The sequence below is a fragment of the Centropristis striata genome, chromosome 6, assembly GCF_030273125.1.
Source record: "Centropristis striata isolate RG_2023a ecotype Rhode Island chromosome 6, C.striata_1.0, whole genome shotgun sequence".
In the NCBI taxonomy this organism is placed as follows: domain Eukaryota; kingdom Metazoa; phylum Chordata; class Actinopteri; order Perciformes; family Serranidae; genus Centropristis; species Centropristis striata.
Window position 1 is genome coordinate 6,849,694 of NC_081522.1, and position 22,756 is coordinate 6,872,449.

General features: G+C 35.8%; 1 protein-coding gene across 1 annotated transcript; it reads left to right on the forward strand.

Moving 5' to 3' along the window:
* The first annotated feature begins 830 nt into the window (after window positions 1–830).
* On the forward strand, window positions 831–22,455 carry parvb (parvin, beta). The gene is made up of 13 exons (XM_059336086.1): window positions 831–1,119; window positions 10,321–10,410; window positions 11,397–11,467; window positions 11,595–11,697; window positions 14,064–14,204; window positions 15,427–15,542; window positions 16,280–16,338; window positions 16,442–16,461; window positions 17,229–17,290; window positions 17,388–17,456; window positions 18,196–18,297; window positions 18,384–18,456; window positions 20,681–22,455. Exons 1-13 carry the CDS (start codon window positions 1,005–1,007, stop codon window positions 20,755–20,757), a joined length of 1,098 nt encoding a protein of 365 aa, XP_059192069.1. The 5' UTR covers window positions 831–1,004; the 3' UTR covers window positions 20,758–22,455.
* The last annotated feature ends 301 nt before the right edge of the window (window positions 22,456–22,756 follow it).

A 22,756-nucleotide genomic window follows, 5' to 3' on the forward strand; every position in this document is an offset into this window, starting at 1 on the left:
AAGTTATTTCTACAGTTTTGGAAATCTGAAAGGGCTCCTATGTTTGAAATGTGGTTGAGAGAGCTGGGAAATGTATTACACTTGGAGAAAATCAGGTACATCATATCTACTAAAGAGGATATCTTTTTTAAAATATGGCAACCTTTTCTTGATTTAATGTCTAAAAACTGAATTGGTGTTATTCTGTAGCTGTGCCATTTATGTTATACCCTTATTTTGTTTGTCTAATGTCAAAAACTCCGTTGTATATATTTTTCTGTTATGAAAACAATAAAAATTAAAGTATGCGGCATGGAAATGGGCAAAAACAGCAGGAAACGCCATTTTCGATCCAAGATGGCCGACTTCCTGTTCATTTTACGGTATGGGTTCTTGAGACTTTTTGGTGCATCTTGCCATGATACATGTATGTACCAAATTTCATGTCTCTACGACATTCCTGTGCGAGGGGCTGAATTTTCTTGACTTTCAAGGGGGCGCTGTTGAGTCATTTTGCCACGCCCATTCCCACGACCACTAGAATATGTAAATTTCAGTAGAGATATATGTATATTCCAAAATTGGTGAGTTTTTGAATATGATAAAGGCCTAAAAAAAAAAATAAAAAAAATGTTTAATTCCGGAATAATAATAATAATAGACGGACCAATTACAATAGGGTCCTTGCACCGTTAGTGCTCGGTCCCTAATAAATACACACACACACAAAAAAAATCATTATGTTTGCTTGGGTTAAGAGTTGTAAATTCGTCACCCTGCCGCTAGGAGGCGCTGTGGGATGAACCGCCAGTAAGCAGATGAAGCTTTTACTCACATGTGAGTCATTTGTGTTGATGCCTGACCGGCTCTTCTTCCTTCAGCCTGCCGTCTGCCTCTGAATCTCTTTCGCATCTTTTCGCTGTGATTGGATCGTACACACCGGGTGCCTTGAATGCATCACGGGGAGGAGTGACATTATTATCAACAGACGCAAGAGAGAGTACACAAACGCCTCATACAGAAAGATGTCTGGGACTGCGAACACATCTGCGACCCCGCAGTCTGTAAAAATGAAAAAGGACGAATCTTTCCTCGGGAAATTAGGAGGAACCCTGGTGCGGAAGAAAAAGTCTAAAGAAGGTAGGTCATGTTTTTTTTTTCTATTCTTGATAATCTAATATTATAAAAGGCCTCAATTTGTTTTTCTTGTTGGGTTTTCTGTCCATGGTGCTGCAATCACATGATGGGCTATTAAAGTATTCTCCTCTGGGACATCACTGGCACTTTAATCATGCACTGCACCCATGATTTATACACATTTATAGTGTTTCTCTTGACTTTATGGTTTTATCTTTCTTTGGTATACTATCTATTTTTGGCTCAATGCTGCATTTGCATCCTCGTGATTAATGTGTCATTTAATTATAGGTTAAACATCAACACATTTTGAGCCCTGGTGTAGTTTTTATACTTCTATAAGTGAATGAGAGGAAAGACAAAGCCCTCTTAGCCACTCAGCAGGCATTTCACATGAGGCAATGAACATAAATAGATCATACAGTCACAGTAGTGGTGACAGGAATGCAAGGTTATGAAGATAAAAGTGTGTGAATACATCCTGCTCTCATTGTATTGTAGATATCAAAGCACTCTCCAATTTATTGTCCTACTTTTCCAAATGTTAGCCAAACTATTTCTGCCCTCCCACAGGACAGACAGTGTGGCAAAACAGACAGCTGCAAGGTTTAACGCCTCAGTGTGTGTCTGTCTGTCTTTACTGTGTGTGTGTGTGTGTGTGTGTGTGTGTGTGTGTTCACAGGCATGTGTTTGTAATCTCCATTAAAGGAGGTCCACCAGCAGGAGGACAGAGACATATTAATTGTTTAGCCGCAGCACTAAATTCCACACATCTCATCTTATAAAAAAAACCTCATGGGCTCCCACTCTTGTTTCCACAGTTTGAATACTTTTAATTTAACTTTTAATCTGGTCGGTCTGGTTATTTTTGCAGCCAAATATTGTTAAAGCCAAATATGTCGGGAGTATTTTTGGGGGGAGAAATGTGTATCATGAAAAGATGCAAAATACATCAAGTGTATAGCTGCAACAAGATGATATATGATATTAATAAGAGTTGAAACAATTAGGCAATTAACTGATTAGTTGACTGGCTGATTTTGATAATATATTCTTTTTCAGAGTCAGTTTATGAAGAAAAAATGACATCTCAAATATGTGGACTTGTTGTTTTACCACTTTATGCAATTTCTTGTGTTTATTTGTCTTTTAGACGGTTTGTTGTACAAAAGAAGCGGTTTTTCACCATCATCTGTGGGTCTATTTCTATACTTTTATTTGATAGACTCAATGTTGAACAGAAACGTTTATTCATAATGGAATAATAGTGAGTCTCAGCCCTAATATACATAATAGTTCTGTCCCGCAAGAGTGGAATAAGGTGATTCTTGTTGCAGCTTAAGCGGTTAAACAAAGAAACCTGCAGACAGCTCAGCTCTGTGAGTTAATTAGATGATAAGTGGGAGGTGGATTTGGTTTTAATGAGGAAATGAGAGTAATTATCTTCCAGTTGAAGCTTGTGCCTAAAGCTTCTCTGAAACCATCATATAAATTTAATGCTGGTTGATATAACTCGTACAGAACTCACATTGGCCAGTTTTTCCCAAAACTCTCATGACCCCGAGAGTTGTGACGTGTTAATTGATTGTTTAGTTGTGAGAATATATCTGTCTTCAAACCAATAAACACCAATTCACTGACAGGTAAAAGTATTAGTTGTGCACTCAACAGGAAAAAGCAGTGTATCAGTGTATTATATATATATTTCTTTTTTAAACAAAAAAAAATTTGCTGCATTTATTTGTCACCACTATAGTTTGGCTGTTGAACAAAACGAAAAATTTGAGGACATCACTTTGGGCTTCAGCAGTGGTGGATGGACTATGAAGGTATTTTACTTACGTTAAAATAGAAATGTACTGTAAAATACTCTATTATAAGTAAACAGAACTCCTTCCACTGCTGCCAGAGCCCCAAGTGACGTCTTAAAATTGCGTTTTTTCTCTTGACCAAACTGTCCAAAAATGAGAATATGTTTAGTAATAACTACAAAATGTATGGGACCCTTATACAGTGCTATATCACTGAATTAGTAATATTAATAATGTCGCTTTTAAATGTTCTTAAAAGTTATAGCTGGTTATGAAGAATGTAACTGCTGCTGAGTAGTACCTCAAAATTGAAAATGGGTACAGTACTTGAGTAAATGTACTTAGTTACATTCCAGCACTGGGGTTTGTGATAGGCATTTTCTTAAAAGTGTTTTTGGTTTTGTAGACAAAACAATGAATGAAAAAAATAATTGTCTATCGAATCTATGATGAAAATAAATTGGGGATAGGGAATATTCATGACACGACATATAAATGTGACTGTTACTTTATTAAATAAACTCAAACTAACCCATAAAGCCCCCCAGTGGTTCAACATATGCACTGCAAGAAAGCCAACTTATATTTTTTGGGCTAAAACAGTGATTTAAGTTGGTAAAACTTCGAAATATAAATTACTGACATTTAGGGCAATAATGTAAGTTAGCACAACAAAGGAAGCCAGTTGTCTGCTCAAAAACAAGTTTGTGAGTTGTTGTTACTTGTATCTTTAAGTTGGGGTTCACAACAAGGGACAATAGTTCTGCTAATTCTTATTTCTTTGTTGTGAAATGCGGGAAAGCGGTGAAATTCTGTCATTAGCAAAAGCTAGCGGCTAACTGATGCTAGCGGCTAACTGATTCTAGCGGCTAACTGACGCTAGCGGCGCTGCTTGTTACAGCCATAGACTGTATAAGGTTACAGCTACAAGAGTAGCTATTAGCGTATCAATGCTAACTCAAAATTGTAGTTGCAACATTAGCTGACATTTCATAGCGGCGTTACAATCGAGCCAATTCAGCACATTGCAGAAGTAAGGATTAAAAGTTATTACAATTTAAAATTATAAGTTAGTACAACTTACAGTTGATTTGACAAAAATCTGAATTCAGAGTTGAGCAAACTCAAAAACAAAACTTAAAATATTTAGTTTAATTGTCCAACTTAAAATTTTATTGAAGTTTGTTGCCTTGAAATTTTGAGTTCACCAAACTATTCCTTTTTTTGCAGTGTGGTTATAAGTCAGTGCTTAGGTAATAAATAGTGCAGTGTGCACAGAAGGGAATCCCTCAGTGGCAGTGTCTGAGGGTGCAGTGCCCCTGTGTGGTCAAAGTGGATTAAAGCACAGCTGATGAACAGGTTATTTTAAAGGTAAGATCTCTGTGATGTTATAATAATACATTGGTCTATAACAGGAGTATGGTATGCAGCAGAGTGTGGTAATGGAGCATACAGGAGCTCGTGGCCTCACATGCTGCTGCTGCTGCTGCTGCTGCTGTTGTTGTGGTTTCTGTTATATTGGGTGTGGTGCTTTATGTTCTTTAAGAGGAACACCCAAGAGAGACGAGTTGCCACTGGAAAAGTTGCTTCACATTTGCTGAATAATCATTAATAGCTCAATGGGATTGTGCCTGTAAGTAAGGGGACTCATGGTTTTTTCTTAAGTCATGTTGACACTCCTTAGCAACCACACAACCACATTTTAGTTCACTATTAAACCCGTCTCTTCTTCTTTTTGTATCATATCAGATGGAAAGTGTTGCTTAAGGCTGTTGGACAGACTTAACAGAACTTTTCATTACACAGCCCAGATTCCTGCATGTTCATGGCTCTGTCTGTACATCCTGATAAACTGAAAGGAAGTCTGCGTTTCTCTGACAAGGCTCGACTCCCTTTGTCAGCAGCAACAGGCAGCTCTGGGACAGTGATAGTTTGGTGACGATAAAAAAAAACATGTTTTTTCTTTATAAGGACAGAGAGGATGAATTCCAGTTCATTTCCTCGCTGTATTATCTCAGGGTGAAGAGTATTTATACTCTTGAAATACAAAATATTAACTAATATACGTGCATGTTTTAGGATGGATGCTGACAATAACTGTAAGTCATCTGTTTATTGTTGCTGTTAAACTTTTATTACTTACTTTAAATACTTATTTTTGGAATTATTTGACCAAAAAGAGTTAAATGAGAAATGCATACATGCTTCAAAAATGGTGCAAATTAAACCAACATTATTCGGTACACTATATATATTTTTTTACACTGTTGCCTTCTGGCTTTTTGCTCTTTATTTTCATACTCTTGGTTTAAAAATGAAGCATCTTCATGTGGATATTGTCCAAATAATATAAACATCCAAATTGCTGGTAAATTATATTAATTTGACAGTTGTTGTATTATTTTAGCAGCCATTATCAAAGAGTTCTACTCATATTTTAAACAAGTATGAATAGAGTTACTCTAAAAAAGGACAGAACCATAATTGCTTTTTCAAGAAATTATGCAACTGAACTGTCAAGTCACTTTTATTTATATTAGAGCTGATATAAGCCTTTTGCAGCACAGAATAAAAAAATCTTTAATGTTTATTTTTCAACTATGAAATGTTTCATTGTGTTTAATGTTTTACATATCTCACTTATAATTCATAAAAACTAAATATAACAACAGCGTTTTGTGTATTTATAAGTTAAAACAAAATTTTAGCATATATGTCTTTTTTTCTAAACTCTCAAACACCAATGTTACATACAAAATCCCCTTGATCTTTTTATGGAGGACAGAAGCTGCAAAATGCAAAATAAATAATAAAATAAAATACAATAAAATACATTAATTAATATCTAATTAAATGTATCATATATATTTGTTATTATTGATTTTTTTAAGTGAAGGCATTAATTCATTGATAAGATGTGCCAAAAGTGAATATTACTTTTTAAAATGTCCTTTATTTATTTACCTTTGTATTAATTCCCCTATTTATGTATTTTTCCTTTTGATTTTCACCTTATTTATGTATATCTTTTATTAATTTTAGATTTGCCCATTTTCCCACAAACGTTTATTTTTATATGATGTTCTTTATACAATCCATTTCACATACTTTACATTCACATCTTTTGATCATTGATTTTGAGCGAAAAAACACACAAAAGTAGTAGAGTAGTAGTAGTAAAGTTACAATAAAAAGAAAACTTCCACATAGTCAAAAAAGAACCTAAGCTATAATAATAAGTAGATATTCTGTATAACAAGTTAAAGAGTTAATACCTGCTGAAGGCCCCCTGAGGAACAAACTCAGTGACTCTGTCATCTCCTGGCTGCTGTTACTCACTGGTGCCTGTGTTGGTGTAAATAACCAGAGCTATATTTAAGGTCCTGCCTGTCTTCTCCATACTGCTACATTATTTATATCTCCCCCCCTGTGCCACAGTGAACTGCCCCCCCTCGGGAGCAGTGGAACCAAACAAGATGAGGTCGATTTCAATCTGCTTTACGCTGTCGTTTCTGATGCAGATTGATTATACTCACTACAAATTTTATCTGTGAAGCAAAAACAAATCTGACCATATGCTGTTGTTGTTGTTTTGTCCCATTATGGTTTAAAAAGAGCTTATTACATAAATCCATGCAATGAAACTGGCATCAGATACATTTTCTTAACTGCAGGCTTTGATTCGTATTGAATTAGTGTAATTCTGTTAACAGGAATACAGCAGCCGTCTGATTGATTATCCGCTGCAGTTAAACATATTAAAGGCTCCATTCACATGCTCAGCTATTCACGGAAACAAGACTATTGTCTTATATTGCTGTAAAATTGCTAGACAGCAATTTAAACAGTCAGTTAGGACAGCAAAAACCTGAGCCCACTTCATTTTTTCAATCTGCATGCATTTATATGGAGATTCAAATTAAAGGATATACAGTCAAGACTATACCTGTTTTAGGTCAGTGAAGTCTGTCCTGTGTCCCCAGCCCAGAGGTTTCTCTTCTTTTCTGTCCAGTGTGGTCCTTCCTGTCCCACACACACACACACACACACACATATAAACAACACGCACACCCCTCAGCGTCTCCTGTAACTGGACCGCAGACGTGGGGTGGAGGGTTGTGACAGAAATAAACACGTGATGACGCCCCTGCCACTGCTCAGTCCCACCGACTACGATTCCCTCACACACACACATATACATACACTCCTACATTTTCTACCTTCGCTCGCTGCCATCGTAGGCAATCCAGAGGTTTATAGCGGGGACATGGCGGGGCTGCTGTGTGGGACCAAGAGGAAGAAACAAGGTAAATCTGGTTTTGATTTTGGGCTTTGAGGAACTTGGAAGTGGAAATGGGGAAGAAGGACCTGTTACCTTAGTGCAACTGTGGGTTAACTGTGGGTTAATATCCAGCTATGTGTGTATTGGTAGGTTGTAAGAGGTCATCAAGATGTAAGTAGTCACTGTAAAGTGTGTTTTTAACACTATGGGATTGACTGTGTGCCTTTGTGAAGGTTGCTGTGAGAGTAGTTTTATTCCCATAGATCATTCTGCATAAATCTTCCGTAGTAAATGAGCCATTTTCTCCCACATTTTACTTGAGTGTGTGAAGTGCCAGCAGCAGCAATGCAGTCGGATGGACAGGGAGGGAGGAGGCAGCACAATTATGATGAAATGCAGCAAGCTTTCTCTGTAATTACCAAGCAAACTGCTGATCTGTAGTGATATTCAGCTCTTGAGAGAGGGCTGAATCAGATAGGAAATCTATGGGGACCCCTCCTCCCGGGGTAATTCTGTATATCCTCTCTTTCTAAACGTCTTGAAGTTGAGATTTGGAGCAGATTGTAGCAATAAACATTCATCTCTTCTTCTTCTTTGATTATATTTTCATTCAATGGCTCTATTTTACATGCTTTTAATTTGAAAAAGAGCTCAAAGTGCAACCACTGGTCCAACTCGCTTTATAGACTTTATAAATAGCAAAGTCAATGAAATGACAGATTTGGGGCCATTGATTGTGGTCGTGCCTGTTGAAGACTGTACTAATTGAAATGCAGGATGATAAAAGCAGTGTGGCCATTAGAGGAAGAGAGCCTTTAAATCCCTCGAGTGTCTCTCCAGTCTGAAGTGAAAGCATCTCAGTGGAAATCGATTTTATTTGTTGCCTGACTCAAAGTGTTTATGTCTTCTATTTCTTGTCACCTTTGATCAGCTCGTATGTTCCCAGTTTTTAGATTAGATTCTCTTTCTAACTATGTTTTGAGCATTTTTACACTGGAATAATTACTAAATTAAATGTACTTTTAAGTGCCAAGATTAAATTACTTGATTTTAGAATCAGACGTTGTTGGACTCTGCTGCCCTAAAATGCAATCTGTCGTGGGAAGGAAAGAGCCTCTCATGGGTGGAGAAAAATTTAGGAAGTGACACATGTGTGACAGCTCAGAATCTCTGGATAAACATTTCTCACTGACTGTTTCTGCAACTACTTGCAGAATGTCCTATCAGCATAACATGGTGCATTATGAGAAGTGAATGGTTGGCATGTATTCATTTATTTCATAATGATAAATTGGCAATTAAATGAGTCTATCTAATTAAGTGTTAAGCATAAATGACTGGGCTAACTAAGAGTTGCAAAGAATTATTAGTATTTGAGTTGTCCTGTTTGGAATACTAAGTATAAGATGGAAAGGTTAAAAGGCAAAATACAATAAAATAAAAAGTAGAAAAAATAAATAAGTTTGCTTTTTGAAACTAAAATGATGATGATGATGATGATGATGATAATAATAATAATAAACTATTTCTGTTCAACAAATAAATTATACATTGAAATTAAGTGAAAATAATCATGATATTGACAAAAAAATAATGATAACAGTACTCTGGTATATATATATATATATATATATAAAAAGATAATTATCAGTGTGTTTAAAAATAGATTTATGTAAGTACCATGCTGAATTAATACTGCACTTATAGAACATTGAAAACAAGGATTAAACCTGATTGATGGTGCCTACATTACCCACAATGCAACTTGGCATACAAACAGTTTGACCAGAGACTCGTGCTGATGCTAGTAGCATTAAATGTTTCAGAGATGAGTTGCAGGCTACAGAGGTGTGGCAAACTCACTTGTCTTCTAACTCCACTCCTTCAGATTTTTTGTCAAACTTGTAGTCTTCTGACTCAAGTGACATCACTCAAGGCAAGTTATCGAATTTCACACAGTTCCCTATAGCCATAAAAGGCCACTTTTTTCTCACGCATGCCTTTAAAAAGACTTTGATGAGTAAAATCAGTGGACTTCCCCATTTCAATTCTGGTACAAGTGGGAACAGATTCAGTGAAACCTTCTATAAATGTCATTTTGTCAAGCTCTGACTGTTACTGACACTAAATGTGAAAAGTTGTGGTGAAGGAGTTGAAGTAATGTCTGCATCGGAGGAGCAGGTCCCACAAATTGACACCACATTTTCCCCACAAGGACAATTTGTGGTGATTGTGCACTAATACTGTTACCAGCCACTCTGACAAGCTTTCTCTTTGTTGTCTTTTCTGTCCCAGTCACTCCCTGTCTCTATACTCACAGTAAAAACACAATACATGTTCGTTCCAGACACATTTTGCTTCAAATAATCCTTCCAGTTACTTATGAGCAGTACTCCCAACCAAGGTTATAATAATTTTTGATTTTTCATTAGTTTTAGTTTTAATTTCGTTGTGAATTTTTGTTTTCAAATTCAGTTAGTTTTAGTTAGTTTTTAGAGTGAGTTTTCTAGTTTTAGTTTAGTTTTTAGTTTTTGAAAATGCTTAGTTTTAGTTAAGTTTTTATTAGTTTTAGTGTTAGTTTTAGTTTTTTTGTAATGGGCTATACGTTGTGTGGTGCGAGATTCAAAGAGGCCATAATACATTTTGCCTTTATTTCCTTTTGTTTATCTACTGTATCTTATCCCCAATAAGGTTATTAACTCTTACAGTTATGGGTGTTTTGAATTTTGGTTCGAGTGTAGACATCCAAGTCTCAGTAAACATATTTACCATGTGTTGTATGTTCAAATAGAAACACTGAATTATGAATGAAAAAAGTTGACAAAAACGTAAACTAAGGACATTTTCACTATAATTTTAGTTAGTTTTAGTTGGTTTTGTAACCACACAATACAGTTTCAGTTAGTTATCGTTTTTGTAAAAACTCTAGTTTTTATTTTTATTTCAGTTAACGAAAACATTTTTTCAATTCTAGTTTTCATTATTTCGTTAGTTTTCCTTAACTATAATAACCTTGCTCCCAACAAAGTATTTTTCTGTTCATTTGTTTTATCGCATTTGTTGCGTCTGTTTTTTTAAAAATAGTGATCGTGTGTGTTCTTGTCTTAACAGTGAGTGATCTCCATGAGGAGGGGAAGAATGCCATCAACGCTCCCATGCTTCCCGCAGGGACAGACATCCATCCAGAGGACACACTGCTGGGTATAAATATACATAAACACACACATGCACATGTAAAGGACATCTTATTTTCTATTGAAACGCCATCTTTTATGTTAAAACACTGTTATTGCTTGTAAAATGTGTATTCTATGAGTGGAGGTTGCAGTGTTTTTGCAGTTGCATTTCCAATATTTTTAACTTTTTAAGACTGTTGCCTCCTACGGTCAGAGGTTACTGAGGTCTTGGAGGATATGAATACGTTGACACATGTTGAGTAATGGGGACTTTGACAGTGCAGGAGCAGGAAATGAAAGTGGGTGGAGTGGAGACACCTTCGCTCTCAGTCACAATGTGATCACTGTTGATGTTAGGCTGATAAGAGCATTGAAAGCATGTTAATGTTTCTGTAGATTTGTATTTATGTGAGACCAAACATATATCTGTATGTATCCAAGAACCTGGTCTCACAGAAATCCGTGAAATAGCCACGGATTTCGCTTAACTCAAAATCCGTGGAATAGCCACGGAATCGCTCAAATTTCCGTGAAACTGACACGGATTTCGCTACAATGCAAGTTAAAGACAGTCATATCCCGTGGCCATCCCATTGATATTTTTTCCTATTGGTTTGTTCCAAGTCACGTGACTTTCAAGGTTCCGGCGGTCAGAACAAAACAGTTCTCTCATTTTTAGTGAAAAAGTTAATATTTTGACTTTGTTTCTGCATAAAAATGGATTTTGATCACATTTCTAGCAAGAAATATATGTTTTATTTTCTAAATATTCACTGAATGTACATAATCACTTTGTATGTTGGAATAGCCACGGGACATGACTGTCATTAACTTGCATTGTAGCGAAATCCGTGTCAGTTTCACAGAAATTTGAGCGATTCCGTGGCTATTCCACGGATTTTGAGTTAAGCGAAATCCGTGGCTATTTCACGGATTTCTGTGAGACCATGTTGGTATCCAAAGAGGGTACACTGAGTGTCTTTATTCCTCTCACATTATTTTCTTCACCAGAGGAAAATGCTGAGAGGATCATGTTGGACCCAACATCGCGGGAAAATCTTAAATTTAAAGATCTCCTGAAGGTATTTTGGGGTCATATCTTTAGCACAAGCATCACATCTCTTCAGCATAATCATAATGATAACATGAAGAAAACGGTACATAAGATGAGTCTGACTGTGGGTTTTATTGTATTGTGATTGTGTGCAGGTCCTGATTGACTGGATCAACAGTGAGTTGGAGGAAGACAGGATTATTGTGAAAGACCTGGAGGAGGACTGTTATGATGGACAAGTGCTGCAGAAGTTATTTGGTGAGAAATCGGTTGCTTTGGCATCAAAACTCTCACAACATCTTTATTCAAATCGCTCCTATAGGCTTTCAATTAGCCATGTACCAACATCAACATACACTGTAAGAAAAGATAAACAATAGCTACTCAATAAAATTGAGGCAACGGATTGCATGCAATATTATTAATTCAATCTAACTACAGTACAAGTTGAGTTAATAACAACTTAACAGGAAGTGCCTGTCAATTAAAAACGGACTAATTCTATTGTGTTGGATTCATTCAAAATGCTCTTGATTTAGAATTACAGACACATAGAGATTATATTTAATGTGATCAAAATAAGTAGATTCTATCTCAAACATTTTTATATTAAAGTTACTTAAACAACTGCCTCAAAATCAAGGACGCATTTATATTTAATACATTTTATCAAATATATTAAGTAAATGAAATGACTACCGAATAATTTATTACAGTGTATTTAAATCAGAGCAATAAGGAAAGACATTTTTTTAACAGCAATTTACACTTTTATTTGCAGTGTGTGGCCCTGGTATAGAGATGTTTTGTTTCATATTGTGAGTTTGATGCTTGACAGATGACCAAAACACTGTATTTTCAATAAAGTTAGTGCTGAGAGTGAGCAATAATTAAAAACTTTATTCACTATGATTTTACTTCTCTGTGCACATGTTTAGCTGTGCATTAGACAAAGCATAATTTGGGGTAGGGAATTGGTGAATTAGTGAATATTTTGCCTTGAAGACCATGCTCTGAAAAAAACTCAAAGCATTTATTTAGTTTTGTAGCATATTGTAGCATATTAAGTGCAGATATTATAAATCTGTCCAATGTCCATTTATTTACATGTGTTTCCTGGGCTGCTGTAAAACTTGTGTCTTCTGTCTGTTGTATCAGGGGCCTCCCCCTTGTGTCTGTTATTTGTTACAGCAGGCTGAAAACATTTACAGAATCCACCTACTGTAGACACTACATGCTAACAACTACTAAACCTTTAATTCTCCCCAACTCATCACAAAAACAAAAATCCTATCAATTTTTCTGCAAATGGTATAGTGTAAATTTTGTGTTTATTATTTTTACTGTTGCAGTGACATTTTACATGAATATAACAGGCACTTTTGTCTAAAATAGATGCTTTTGTCAAACCAGAGTAAGTAAACAGAGTATCAAGAGAAGTGAGAAATAGGATCACTTCTCTTGATACTCTGTTTACTTACTCTGGTTTGACAAAAGCATCTATTTTAGACAAAAGTGCCTGTTATATTCATGTAAAATGTCACTGCAACAGTAAAAATAATAAACACTAAATTTACACTATACCACTTGCAGTTATTGATGGTTTTTAGTGTTTATGTCACACATGTAGTTAACAGAACTCTGTTCCTTTGTGTCATTTTTACAGATTTATCTTTTGCATTTCATACATGAAATATGTTTTTGCTGTATGTAGTTTTTTAAATGATGGTTTTCTGTTTTCAAAGAGAATTCTCTTTTTTTCTCCACACTCCCACTGTCATCATCTTCTTCTTTGCTCCCGCTTATTGTCCTCTGAAAAAGAAAAAAAAAACATCAGCTAATTATTGCAGCCTGACAAAATGTCAGACGTGTGCAGGAATAAAACATTAAGAACTTGCAAATTAAATTAGGAAAAATCCAGCTAATACAAAGCCGGGCCAACACTTGGTTATATGTTACAGAAGTGTCGTGAACAACAACTAAAACACACAGTAGGAAACATTTTTTGTAAAGTGATGTGTGATTTCTTTATTTCTGTTTAATCCCTTTTTAGTTTTTCGCACTGCTTTACCACTTCTGCTACTTCTTTGGTCCCAGTCTTTTCTTGCATCAGTGCTCGTTTTAGATTTCCATTTTTTAAAGGGTGTTGCTGGTTGCTTTTTTTATATTTTTGATCCCACGCACTTGAGATAAGCTTCCTAAATCCTCTTTCTTACTTTTGCTTAGAGCAGAGAGTCTTTATTGTCTGCAGCCGCCACACTCGTACATTTTCAAGATCATCATGTCCTTGTTTTTCAACGAATAAAACACACACTGCTACAGATGTGCAAAAAAAAAAAAAAGAGTATTCTGTTGGGTATTTTTTGGTTTTAAACACTTCTGCAACTTTTGTCTTTTATGTAAAGGATTCTTTTTCACCAGTTGACCTAAATTGTATTCCTTCCCTTTTTTAATTCTGTGTTTTAGTTCCTCTATTTTTTTTAAGCCTCCTAAGTCAGACATTGCACACTTAATACAGTATCCCTGTTCAGTAAATCACAATACTACTGCATGAAACTGTAAAAGAATTACTAACGGTTTTGTGTATGGAAAGTTTTTATATCTTATCTCTCCTGTTGTTACAGAGAAGTTGTCAGGCAGGAAGCTGAACGTGGCAGAGGTGACCCAGTCAGAGATCGGCCAGAAGCAGAAGCTTCAGACGGTTTTGGAGGCCGTCAACGAGTTGCTGAGACCTCACGGCTGGACCATCGAGTGGAGTGTGGACTGTGAGTTTTACAGCAACTTCAGCCATTTGCTGCTTAAACTCCTGAATGTTGCATTTTCATACAGTCAGGGATCTCACGAAAGATAGATTTTTTTTTAAAAGATTGAGATTTCTTGACTTTTAGTCCCTAATATCTGCCAATCACTTAAAAAAATACTGCTACTCATAATGCATGTGTGCAAAATAATGCAACATTTACATATTTAATTTTTTATCTTTTTCCATCTCCTACATTCAAACTACAAACTCTACATCTCTACTTTGTAACGCAGGATTTCTGTTCAAGATTCCAGTCTCAAACCAAGATAACCCTGAAGTTATAACTCTCCACCATTAGGGTTATTTTGTCACATTCAGAAGAGGTCATCCAAGAAGATATTAAATTATGTCCTATGTCCTGCATTCTTTTCCTCACCACTTTTCCCATTTTTTCTCTTGAGGTCATGATAGATGCAAAGGACATTCATTACGACTTAATAAAAGACAACTGCGGTGCAAAAAGGCTGACATTTACACTGGGCTACATAATAATAATAATAATATGACAGATGTTATTTCAAAAATGTCTAAAATGGACTACTAAAAGCACATATTTGATACTTCACCCTACGTGTTCTTACTGGACAATCTGGTGATGGTATTACTTCATTACCAAGGTGGGAAATTAATTTAAAGGAAGTTACAAAAGTGAAATGAAATGGTTGTCACTTTGAGAATTACTGATCACATTCACTTTTTGTATGAAAGTTATTGTTACATTTATGCAAGATAGAAGGCAAAATGTTGATCACTTGCATTATCTTTCCCTTTGTAAAGAATGGTCCAGTTTACTCTGTGCTAAAGGAGATAAGAAAGGAAGCACCTTTTTCTTAGCAAGTATTTGTGCAATATACAGGTTTTAACTTTATGTGTAAAATAAGTGGAGTGCCTCTTTAACACATAATCTCTTCATTTGCATAACAAATAGAACGTATTTTAATCCTGTGCAGAGTGTTCAGGAGCTCTACAAATATCAGGATTTCCCACCGGAGCCCACACAGTTGCATTATTTCATGCTTCATTAAGTGTTCATTTGCAGCTTTCTCATTCTTCTTTTATCTCTTGAAAAAAAAAAAAAAAGCAGTGACTGTTACCTTTCATCTTTAGAAAATTGCTTGCATCATTATGTTTGCTTGCAGTGTGCAAAGAGCTGACGGTTGTCTGTCTTATGATTACTGTTCCAGCGATCCATTCAAAGAACCTGGTGGCTATTGTCTATCTGCTGGTGGCTCTGGCGATGCACTTCCAGGCCCCTATCAGACTGCCTGAGCATGTTTCTGTGCAGGTGGTGGTCGTCAAGGTAAAGTGGCTCATCAAGCTCACACAGGGTTGGCTTTCATTATTATCATTATGTGCAGTGCTGCCTGGATGGATACTGGAGGTGTGTAGTTATCTGTATTCATTTAATTTGACTTTTATTTAACCCTCACTGAGATTAAGATTTTTTTTTTCAACACAGGCAGTGATAGAAGTGAGATGCAGACAAAAACCATAAAAGATAAGGCAGAATATACCTAAAATGAGCAAAAATGTGTTTATAAAATCACAATGTCATCTTAGAAATTGAATAAATGTTATCTCAAACAACCCAAGAAACCATAACAATTGCAAAATAATAATAATAATAATAATAATAATAATAATAATAATAATAATAATAAAAACTAGTGGTGAAAATTCAGGATGACAATAGATTATAACATTTTTCACCATGTGTGACTTATATTTAAAGTTTCATGAGTTTTGGGGTATGTTCAGGCAGTGAAAAATGCAATCATTTGGGAAGAAGAAAAAAAATAATTAAAAAAATAAAAATAAATAATCATTCGAAATACAATAGGGACCTCACAGGTCGTTGCCTGCTCGGGCCCTAATAATAATAATATAATGAGGCCAACACATCATGGTGTCAGTTTATGCCTAATTTTTTTAATTTATATTCTAATCTAGTCTATACATGTAATTTTTGGTAATGTTTACGAACAATTCCCGTATTCTTCATTTGGTAACTGAAGCGTTTTGATTTTGTTTGAGCAGAAACGAGAGGGCATCCTACAGACTGCTCTGGTGACAAAGGAGCTGACGAGCACCACAGAGTAAGACCTGATACTGACACTTACATACTAACTTATATTTTTTATATCAATACTGTAATGCAAAGTATTAATCATGTTTGTTGTGGGGCTTTTTGTTTTTCAGAATGATGATGGGAAGATTTGGTGAGTCCCAGACTCATATCATGTTACAGTATTATGGAAATGAATCTTGTCTTTTTTCATGTATTTATCTGCTAAAAGGAATTGTTCAGCATTTTGAGGAATGTGGTGCTTACATTCTTGCTGAGAATTAGATAAGAAGATCAATACCACTCTAATCTACAACCAGTAGACAGTTTACATTAGCATAAAGACAAGAAACAGGGAAACCGATTATGAGACAGTTGGCTCCTGGGCACAGACAGCAAAAGTCTTTCCCACATGGAGTAGGACACAGACTCTGTGATGCTTGTTCCCCTTTTTGTTGTTGTTGTTGTTGTTGTTGCTTTGCAGCTGTTTGTAGTCTTTACATACCTCTTGTTAAACTTATTCTTGGGTTTCTTCGTGGTCATTTTGCATCTCTTTGTAGAAAAAGCATCACATAACCCTCCATAAAACCACAACTTGTGGTTTTTACACTTATTTTTTGTATGAACAAAACAAACTGATTGATATTGAGTGTTAATAGGTGATCTTTAGAGTTGCTGGTGTGTGGATTATTTTACCTTTGGACAGAGCAGGGTAGCTGTTTCCTCCAGTTTCCTGTCAAACCTTAAAGCCAAACTCGCCATCTGCTGGCTGTAGATTTGTATATATCGGACAGGTAGGAGAGTGACTATCGATCTTCCTATCTTTTTGACACCTTTGACATTTCCCAGAATGTCAAACTGTTCCTTTAAGTATCATAACCTTTTAATTCTTTTTTTTTTTTTTTCTTTTTTTTACAACAGAGAGGGATGCGTTTGACACTTTGTTGGATCACGCACCTGACAAGCTCAATGTGGTGAAAACGGTATTAAAGACTTTTCCTTTGCATAATAATAGAAAGTATAGTAATAACAACGATGATAAAGGTATAATAATTCTGTATTTGTTGATCCTCTTGCCAGTCTCTCATCACCTTTGTGAACAAACACCTGAACAAGCTGAACCTGGAAGTTACTGAGCTGGAATCTCAGGTGAGATATTAGATTATTATGATCAGTTTGTGTTATATAATGTATTTTCATCCTCTCATATTCCCTCTATTTTCATGCACAGTCACATTTTTCAGATACACTACTGGTCAAAAGTTTTAGAACACACCAACTTTTCCAGAATTTAATTGAAAATGATGCAGTTTAATGTCTCAGTGTACTCTGAAATGAATGCACATTTGCAACATTTAAAATTCTTTATTGAGCATGATAGTGTTTTGAAAGTAAAAAAAAGATTCAAAATCACGTTTTATGTTGGACTAAAGGACTAAAAAAAGACACAAAATGACCAAAAAAAAGACACAAAATGACAAAAAAGACACCTAAAGACACAAAATGACTAAAAAAAGACACAAAATGACTTACAAAGACATGAAAAGAATTAAAAAATTGTCAAAATAGCCCAAGACTCCATAGAGTTAAGTTGTTAACCCATTTCTTGTTCCCTGAAAAAAGGCCTACTTGTATAATTCTGAAATGTACATTATTTTTCAGTTTTGGTTAAGCTTACCTTTTTTTATTTACCTCTGGCAGTTCACCACTTACCTTTGTACCCTTTCAAGCTGTTCATTTGACTTGAACTGCTTGAATTTCAATAAAAAACTGGAAAAATTGGGGTGTTCTAAAACTTTTGACCGGTAGTGTACATATATTGCAATCTGATTTACTCATGCACTTTTAATATCATAATAATATAAATATTTTATGCCTGTGTGTCCAGTTTGCTGATGGCGTGTACCTGATTTTGCTGATGGGGCTGCTAGAAGACTACTTTGTCCCACTGTACAACTTCTTCCTCACCCCTGAGAGCTTTGAACAGAAGGTGACTACACCCTGAAATGAATGGTGAAATAGGAAGTTTTTTAACAACTTATCTTTACATTATGTTTCCATGTCGTGCCCCCTCAGGTCCACAACGTGGCGTTTGCCTTTGAGCTAATGCAAGACGGAGGCCTGAAGAAACCCAAAGCCAGACCAGAAGGTATTTAATAGACACATTACATTTTTACAGGATCAGATTAAAAGACAATTTCCCGGAGGGGATTTTATGGAGGCTAACTGAGATTATGAGTCCCTTGCACAGGGAGACCCCTTTTAAATAAGGGCATTTAATGGTCGATGTCCTGCATTAGCAGTCATATTAATGGTTGTCCAGTAGATGGAGACTTTGCTTTACCCTTAAACTCTGGATGGATAGTGCTGAGTTCATTCTGCCCTAAGCTACGCCTTTAAATAAATCAGCTCTAAGAGACTATAAAGACTTAAAGAATCAACATGATTTACCTGCTTCACATAGTAGTTGCCCTTGTGATGAGTATTTTTTTTTCACAGAAACTCGCATTTTATTATTTATTAGAAATACATTTATGCTATGCCATACTAGCCTGCAGTTTGGGGGGAAAACAATGCAGTTTTTCTCCTGCAGTACAAATGTGTTATTTCAACCTTCTGTATTTGAATATTTCTGCATATTGGGTCCCTAATCAGTCTTGGAATTGCAAAGAATGGGTATGACTGGAAAGCTGAGACTCTCGAGTATTCAATGAGCCAAATTTTATTCATGAGTTATTCATGGTTAGTCCCTGTAGTCTCCATTTAATTGTAGTGGGAGCATTTTTTAAAACTTAACCTCACTGTAAAAAATGACCTGTTGGAAAATAAAAGCCTCATGAAAGTGTGCTCGCCAGCCATCTGAAAAATGCAATTGTTGCTGAAAAAGAAATAGATTTTTCTATGGTCTTGGTGTCTTAATGCGATATTCTGGAGGGATTTTTAACAATTTTTTATTAATTCCCGAGTGGAGAAAAAAAAGTGGTGAAAACTGTGTAATGGACCGTATTAACCACAAAAATTGCTTTTGAAAAACTTATGAGACATAATTGAACATGGGAATTGCAAAAATATATTCCCATGATAATGTTCTAAGCCATTGTCCACTCAAAATGTTCAACATTGGAATAGGCGCCCAACCAAAAGACTTGCATTTAAAATTAATCTTCTGGTGCCCAGCTTTCAGATGATGTACAACACTTATCTGTGCCATCTACTGGTGACCTGCTATTAACCCTAAATCCACCCCAACCCCTCTTAAAAAAGACAAAAAATGGCTCTATCTTGTATGAAGTTACATAATTGTCAGAGCTACTTTAAATATTCCCGTTTTGCTCTACATTCTTGTCCCATATTTCTCCATATTCCAGTTTTTAATCACTTACTTATATCCTGCTACATAATACATTGTATATACTTTTGCTTTTGCTCTCTGTTTTTATTATTTACTTTGGCCTAAATTTCGCTTTACATTTTCCTGTTTTTTTCTCTCTATTTTATTATAAAAGCACCATGCACAGTCCTCAGAGATGGAAATTATACTGCAGAACTGTGGTTTTGATTATAAATATTTGAATCTTAAATCAATAACAGCATTTTTTTTCCCTCCATGCTGTTTTTATGCAAATTGGTTTCTTCTTCAAACATCTTCTTGACGAAGCCAAAAATGACATATTTTTTTCCACCAAAACACTCAGAGATTTGGCAATAATTGGGCATTATCTCTATTATCTTCATACTCCTATTATCTTCCAACTGCACTCCTAAAACACTTTATGTGCTCTGATTAGCATATAGTTTGCAAAGGCTTGTGCACATCTGCAGGTTCATTATCAACTTAAGTAGCTGTTAATGTTATCAGCAGTGTCACCCAGGCTAACAGGGAAATGCTTAAGCTTAAGACACCCTGGTTTAAATGGTGATGCAATTTAGCACTGCTGCAGCAAAATGGTGTCTGGCTTGAATCACTTAACAAAGACCTAGTTGTGATGAGAAATTGCAATAAGCATCTAAGTACCTATGTAGTGAATCGTGTTAGTGATGAGGAGAACAGAAAGTATATTTGTGCCTTTGAATCTCTCCTGGTAAGAAGTGATACATCATATGATCTATGATGAGTTATTTTAAGCTCCTTTTGGTTTTCCAAATTACAAATAACCTTTAGGAAAGTAGTCCAACAGCAATCACAGGAGAAGCTCTTTTGCATTGTAAATATGATTTTATGGCAGCACAGCTCATTTATTTCTCGCTTCAGTGTTCCAAGGAACCAATTTCTCTTGCATAAAATGAATTTCTGTGCATGTCAAAGGTCTTTTTCTTCCCGAAACTTCTTCCCGAACTCTAATGATCGCTGCTGTTTCCGTTTTGTCTCCCAGATGTTGTCAACCTGAACCTCAAGTCCACCCTCAGAGTCCTCTACAACCTGTTCACCAACTACAAAAACTCTGAGTGAACTTTTCCAGTTTCACCCCCCTGATATTACTTCTGAACACTGCCCTGTGCCTGCACTGATATGCCTTACAGTCTGGACACTGGAGGAGACCAACTGGGACTGAAAGTCATCATTATGTGGGACTTAAAAAGACCCATGGGGAGTAGCCTGAAAAGGCTCTGAATGTTAGTATTTAATCTTCCCCAAATGTCAGTATTTATTTATTCCTTCCTCGAATGTTAAATGGAAACCCTGCGACCTTTAGCCTGCATTTGAATACTCAGCCGTCACAGGAAAAATGGATGAGGGCAGAATGTTAAAACTGGATCTGTGTGTTAAACTGATGACTCTCCAGAATTTTTAAGGAAGTTGAAAATGCTGTTATATATTATATTAAATAAAGTGTATGTTAATATTAAAAGAATAGTTTCAGGAAATACACTTATTTGCTTTCTTGCCCAAAGGTTAAGGGAGAAGATTTATAACCGTGCTCATGATTTGTAGCTAAATATTAAGCTAACGTTATAGCCAGCAGCAGGTTAGCTTAGCTTAGCATAAAGACTGGAAACGGGGAACAGTGTTTCAAACTTGATTACCTTTTTGCTAGATTGCAAACCATCTTAGAAACTTTGTTTCTTAACATCAACTAGCAAAAAATTACAGAGAAATATATTTTATAATTCATTTACATGCAGACTGCTTTTTGCAGATTCTTTTTTAGCTAGTGCTAGCTGCTTTCATTGGAAATGAGTTGGCAACACTGACGGAGAAACTGCTACTGGCTTTGTCAGAGAAACAAGATAGAAAGGTTGTGGTACCTTTATTTGAGGCTTTTAAAGGCAGATTTTTTAATTCCTTAAAAATCTTTGCAATTAAACATACAGTATACTTAATAAACCCTATGTGGTGATCCACATTTTTGACTTTATATTGTCTTCACAGAATGAAAGAGAGGAAAGGCGTCCAAAAATGTTTTCAGCTTTCTTTTCCATTTTAACTGAATTATTTAGAAAATAAACATTTTTTGATAATTGTCCATAGCATATATAAATTACCATTTAATACATTTAAATGTTAGATTTCAATGTAGCCTAATTAACACAAGTCTACATTAAGTTTTAGCTTTGGCGAAAAACTAGCTGTGACGATTGCACAAGCTAGTTTTGAGTTGATTCCACCTCCTTCTTTAAACTGTCTTGTGAAAGTTAGTTCTGAAGTTACTGCAAATTTAAAAAGCTGTTTTCACAGAAATTATACATTTATATACCATAATTTAGTATAAAATATGTTAGTTGCTATATCATGCCTTTGAAGGGCAGAGTTGTTTCCTCCATTGTTATGCTAAGCTAAGCTGCAGCCAACTATAGCTTCATATAGTAGACTTATAGTAGAGTTATAGTAGAGTGGTATCCATCTTCTCACATAATACTTGACAAGAAAGTGAATAAGCATATTCCTTTAAGAAACTTGAAAATGCTACAGGATGTATTACAGTATATATTATATAATATCTGAAAATGCTTTGTATATTCTTACTACAGCTATAATCACTTTTACTACAGCTGCAGGAACTGTGAACAGCCCTCATTTACTCTGAACTATGCACACCACGTCTCAAGCCATATTTAAAGCTGATGCTGTGTGCCTTAAGTGCAGTGTGCTCTCTCTGGGTCCCAGGAGAGCCCCAGTCACAGAGTCCTCTCATTGACCGGCCTTTCAGACGAGTCTCTGAGGAGGCCTGGACCTCACACTGCTCTCTTGAAGCGGAGCACAGGCTCGCCGGGCCACCTGGAGACCTGATGTACAGTGCTCGACTTACTCATGCATCTTGGAGCCGAGGCTGAATTATTGAAAGAGTGGATGAGTCAATGTAAACCGCGCTTGTGCTTGATGTCTCGCCCCTGTGCTTTTTTTTTTTTTTTTTTATCTTACTGATCAAGAAATAAATGCCTGGAATCAAACAGAATGAGAATTTCATTTTGTCTCTTACTTGTGTGATAGGTTAAATTTGCTGCGGCTT